At 46.6% G+C, this 5037-nt stretch overlaps 1 protein-coding gene across 1 annotated transcript; it reads right to left on the bottom strand.

The window, feature by feature from the left end:
- Positions 1 to 1740: 1740 nt before the first annotated feature.
- On the bottom strand, positions 1741 to 2958 carry NDUFA11 (NADH dehydrogenase (ubiquinone) 1 alpha subcomplex, 11, 14.7kDa; the record flags this gene model as incomplete). The annotated part of the gene is made up of 2 exons (XM_009577577.1): positions 1741 to 1949; positions 2792 to 2958. Coding segments are annotated over 2 exons (280 nt in total), but the record flags the coding sequence as incomplete, so codon positions are not given.
- Between the last annotated feature and the right edge of the window lie 2079 nt (positions 2959 to 5037).

The following is a 5037-nucleotide window of genomic DNA, read 5'->3' on the forward strand; positions in this document are numbered from 1 at the left end:
TCCCGCACTGGGCCTTGCCACCCCCTCGTTCCTCTTCCCGCCTGCCGCCGCTCCGGGAAGCTCCTATGACCCCCCAGGAATGTGCCTGGGTAATTATAGCCCAGACAGGACACGTGGCCGCAGCCGGGAGCTGGGAGAGGCCTAGGCAGAGGGAGGTCCAAGGCCCCAGAGCCCTGGGACGGGGCGGCGGGGTCACCCGGGTTCCCTGAGGACAGGCAGTAGGGCGGGTGAAAGCTGCTGCGAGATTTTTCCCCCAAGCTGCAGGCAGGGCTGTAACCCCCAGGTTACCCTGGGCAGGTCCTGTTGGTGGTCTCTGGCCCAACAGACCCCCCCCAAACCTTGCTCACTTCCCGAGCCCAGGGTGAAGCAGGGCCCCCCTCAAAAGTCCTTGGGTGAGAGAGAAACAACCCCCCCTGCTCTCCCAGGCCCGTGGGGGGTGACACCCCCACCACCACCCATTGTGCTCCTGAACTGGAACCCAGCCCCACTGACCCCCACACTGAAGAGCCGGGGGTCCCCCAGCCCCGGTGCCGGGAAGCATATGGGGACATTGGCCCCTTGGCCTGGCCCCACGCATCCCCGAGACCATGCTGCGCCCTGCCAGGACCCCCACCTGCCCACAGAGAGCACATACCAGGGGGCAGCACAGCCTGCCATGGCTGTGACCATGTGTCCCCCTGTGCCGCTCTGTCCCCTCCTCTGCTGTCCTTGGGTCCCCCTATCTCCTGTCCCCTCCCCTCACACCTCCCTGTGTTGCCCTACCCCACATCCCTGCTTCCCCTAGTGCCCATATTCCCTGTCTCTATTAACTCATATCCCTGTCCCCAAATGTCCTCTCCCTGTACCCTCATATTCCTGTATCTGGTTGAATTCTGTATCCCCAGAGATGATGATTTCACAGCCTTTCCAAGTCCATTTTCCAGAACTTACCTACCCCAAGGGTGAGATTTTTTTCCTTCTATCTAGTTAGAATTTTCCTTTCTATAACTTGTGCTTGTTATTTCTCATCCTTTACTGAGCACCTGAGCCTGCCTTCGTAACCATTAAGTTGTGAAAAAAATGGTATTACATCAGCCCTTGACCTTCTTTTCTCCAGGCTGAATGATGCAGTTCTCCTCGCCCCTCCTCATGCATCCTGTGCCTCAACCCTCTACACTTTCCTGGCAGCTTTGCTGGACATGCTTCAGTTTGGACACAGAAAATTCAACCAGACACAGCCCTGAGTAACCTGCTCCAACTTTGAGCAGGAAGATCTCCAGGAGTCCCTTCCAACCTCAGCTATTACCCAATTCTAACCCTGAAGTTGTGGGCTCTAGACTTCCTTAAATGCTTATCTGAGAAAGTCCCCAGGCTCCCAAACATCTTGTGGGCAATCTATACCTCCTTCCCCCCCTGCCAGAGTCCTAATCCTCAACCTGATTAGGAAGGACGCCAAGCACCTCTTCAGAAGTTTTGACTCCAAATCCTTACTGATGGTCTCAGTGCAGTGCAATCCCAATCCTTGCCAAAAAATCCTGCAGGACCCACTCAAAACTAAAAGAACAACTCCTAAAAGACCAGACTGAAAACAGTAATTGTACCCCTCAAGCTTGCGTGCACATTACAGAGACATGGAGGCAAAGTGACTTGTGTATGAAAAAGAAATCTCAGCAGGAGCAGCAGATCGAAGCTTCCTCTCCAACGGCTCCACCTTTTTTGCATCTCAGCCCCAACGCTGTAAACAGCCGGATGACGTCAAAATTTTGTGACAACTGCTGATTTGACAGTATCTTTATTACACATCGTCTTATTACATACAGCATTCAAAAGACAGCTTACAGGGAGGAAAGACTACATTTACAGCTTGGGAGGTCCCGTCAGCCTCCAGCCCTCCTTGTTACCTATCTTCATTAGAGCAGCGGTAATTCCAAACCCCAAACATGCAGTGGTACCAGTCATGTAACTGTGAGCTGGAAAAAACAAATCAAACCATAAAAGATCTATTAGGGCACAAGTACTATACAGTAGATCTCGACAGACTCTGCAATTTTTCCATGAGCTATTCACAGTCCCTTGACCATCAGTAACATTGTTTGCCAAGAGAAATCAGAAAAGTGATCTTTTTGTAAATTAAGTTTTCTCATGCTTTCAGCTTGCAGTTTGAAATACCAATTTCTGTAATCCACTACCCCATCTCCTTACATAGGCAATCTTAAATTGCTTATTTTAGTGACAAAAATAACAATCACTGCTTCGAACTCTCATCAGCTCAGCAACTAGGAAAAGTAAAGATAAATTCTATTTCACCACAATTACAACTTAAATAAATCCCTCACATCTTTAACACTGAGTCTGAAAATACCTAGAGAAAACAGAGCTGTATAAATATCTGCAGGAGCTAATCTAGCCTGACAAGATGCTACAGGAGCAACAGCAGCAAGATACAGCTTGTCCCTCAGAGTGCATGAAGAATTCACTAGGCAGATGTTAGATTATATTTTCCGTGTAAAATAAATCACATTTGTTGCCAAGAAAACATGGATTTCCACAATTACGTTTTTCATACCCTGCAATTTCAAGTTATAACTGGTAGTTATAATTGGCAGTACTGGGTCAGCTCTATCTTTGGTCTTCTTCTGTTAGCAGTATTTATTTTAGCAGACCTGTACAATGGAGTGTCAACAAAACTCACATGCTGAGATGATCTTTACCAGATAAGACTGACATCAAGATTATTTTACACTTCTCCCTAATAGAAAGGTTTCTAAAACCAGAGAGGGCTCGTTTCATTACAGGCATTATCTACATTTACCTCTTGCACCTAAGACAGCTCCTGTTGCACAGCCTCCTATGAAATAGTTCAAGGGATCCTCTGGTTCCTCTCGGATTTGGGCACTGAGGCAGGTAGTTAAGCCAAACACAGCTCCTAGTGTAGCTGTAAACAAGAGGTAAAAAACCAAAACAAAACCCCTCAAGGAACTGAGAATTACATACATACAAAGCACATTTTTGAGACGCATGGTGCTGTACAATGGTTCCTCTGGGAGAAAAAGAGGAAAATGAAGCAAGATCTGCTTTCGATTACCCAGGGGCATCATATCCTAGCCACTACGGTGAGACTCAGCATTAGACAAGTCCCATCCGGTTCCCTCTGGTACTTCCTCCGCTCCAGCTGTGCAGCCACCTCTGTGCCACGCAGGTCCTGCGCAAGCAGGTCCAGCTCAGCCGTTAGCTGGATCCCCAGGAACCCTGCTGTGTGCCAGCACACAAGGCAGGTGGGTTCAAATGGCTATGGACAAATGCCACCACGCCCAGCTTGGTTTTTAGTTCAGGCTTAGTAAGAGCCCCTCCAGATGAGGCAACGGGGCAGCCCCCAAACAGCCAGGGGGTAAGAGAATAGAGAAGCAGGTTTCTCTGTAGCACATTCCCACAGGGTGTAGGAGATAGCAGAGCTCTGTTTGGGCTCTGTCCAAGCTCACAAGTCCCTGTGAATCCAGCCTCACAGGGATTCAGGTAGAGAAACTCAGATGGCTCTGTTCGCCTTAAGGTCGGTTTGTCCCAGCACTTTACTCCTCTGCCTGCCTGGAGCTTGCAATGATTTCTGGATAGTAGAAAAATGGATTGAGTTTGTAAATTATTCTTTTTGTAAACTGATTTTGATTTTGTGAATTAATTTCATATATTGAATTAAGAAACTGCAAAGTAGCATTGTCTTGTCCACTGAATTACATACTCATCCCATCAGACCCTACATCTATATAATTGAAAAGTTTGGCAAATAGCTGTGTCGAGCAAATACACTAAAAGGTTTTCTTTGTTTGTAATACAAGTTCTTAATCATGAAATGTGAAACTGGCTACCAGGCACCATCTGCAGATTTCAATTCACCTTTCTTTGGAACAACAAAAGTGTCCAGGATAAAAATTTTCAGTCTCTATGGTTAACCAGTAAACCACAAGCTCATGTTACAAACCTCTGCAGTTTTTCAGCAGAAAATGCAATTATGCTCATCCTAAAATCAACTGAAAAGAGCACTGAAGAAACAAAACCCACAGACCAAGGACTGTATTTCAGCTTCCCTGCTTTGGACCAAGGAGTCTGTAGGTAAAACACAGGTCTTCAGATCACAAGTTCTGGCCCCTTAACAGTGGACAGGATAAGCCCTTCCTCAGGTGCGAGAACTGGTGAGAGGATTCAATATGCTGGTTTAGGATTACAGGATTTATTAAAATCATAATTGGTTACATTATCCAGTCCATTATAATGACCTTTTATGGCTTAACTCATTACAGGAGATTCCAGATCCTGTTTCAGAGTTGAACTACTCAAAAATGCAGATCTGGACTGCTTATGAACCAGCTTCCAGTTCAGAGCACTAGTGCATGGGGAGATACAGAGGTGACAAAAGCCATTAAATTAGACTGAAAAAACAAGATGAGTTCGGTGAGAAGAAAACCATACACTTGCCAAGGGGCTGGGGGAGCTTCAGCCTTGCAGATCTGCACCTGCACCTGGAATAGCCCCCTCAGTGCCCTGCTTATCTCTTCAGTGACCATCTTCTCTTGCAAAACACAGACAATTCTAGACAACTAAGTGTTTTTTTCTTGGCTATACAGCATGATGGGAAAAAACCCACATTTATTTTCCTTTTGCCATCAAAAACATTGCATTTGCTCTTCAGTAAGCATGATTTATTAAGTGCAATGCCTAAATATATGAAGTAAATTAGTAAGGTGTGAATAACTATTCTATTCTATTCTATTCTATTCTATTCTATTCCAATTTGACATATAATAAATAGAGGAAATACAGCAAAAGGAAACACCAGCTGAAAAGCTTTGCACTTCTTTCAAGTCATTTTAGCATTTGGGCTCTTGGCTTCCATCCTTAAAATAACTATCTGCCTTTGAGGTGTGCGGAGGAGCAAAACCAACCAACACCGAGCAAAAAGTCAAAGGTAAAGGCGGAGGCTGAGCCAGGAGGCCTCACCGGAGGCTGCCCGTGCTGTGGCAGCGCAAGGCGGCCCAGGGGACCAACCGACTCGGAAGCGCCCGTCCG

This window comes from Fulmarus glacialis, unplaced genomic scaffold (genome assembly GCF_000690835.1).
Source record: "Fulmarus glacialis isolate BGI_N327 unplaced genomic scaffold, ASM69083v1 scaffold23635, whole genome shotgun sequence".
Taxonomy (NCBI): Eukaryota; Metazoa; Chordata; class Aves; order Procellariiformes; family Procellariidae; genus Fulmarus; species Fulmarus glacialis.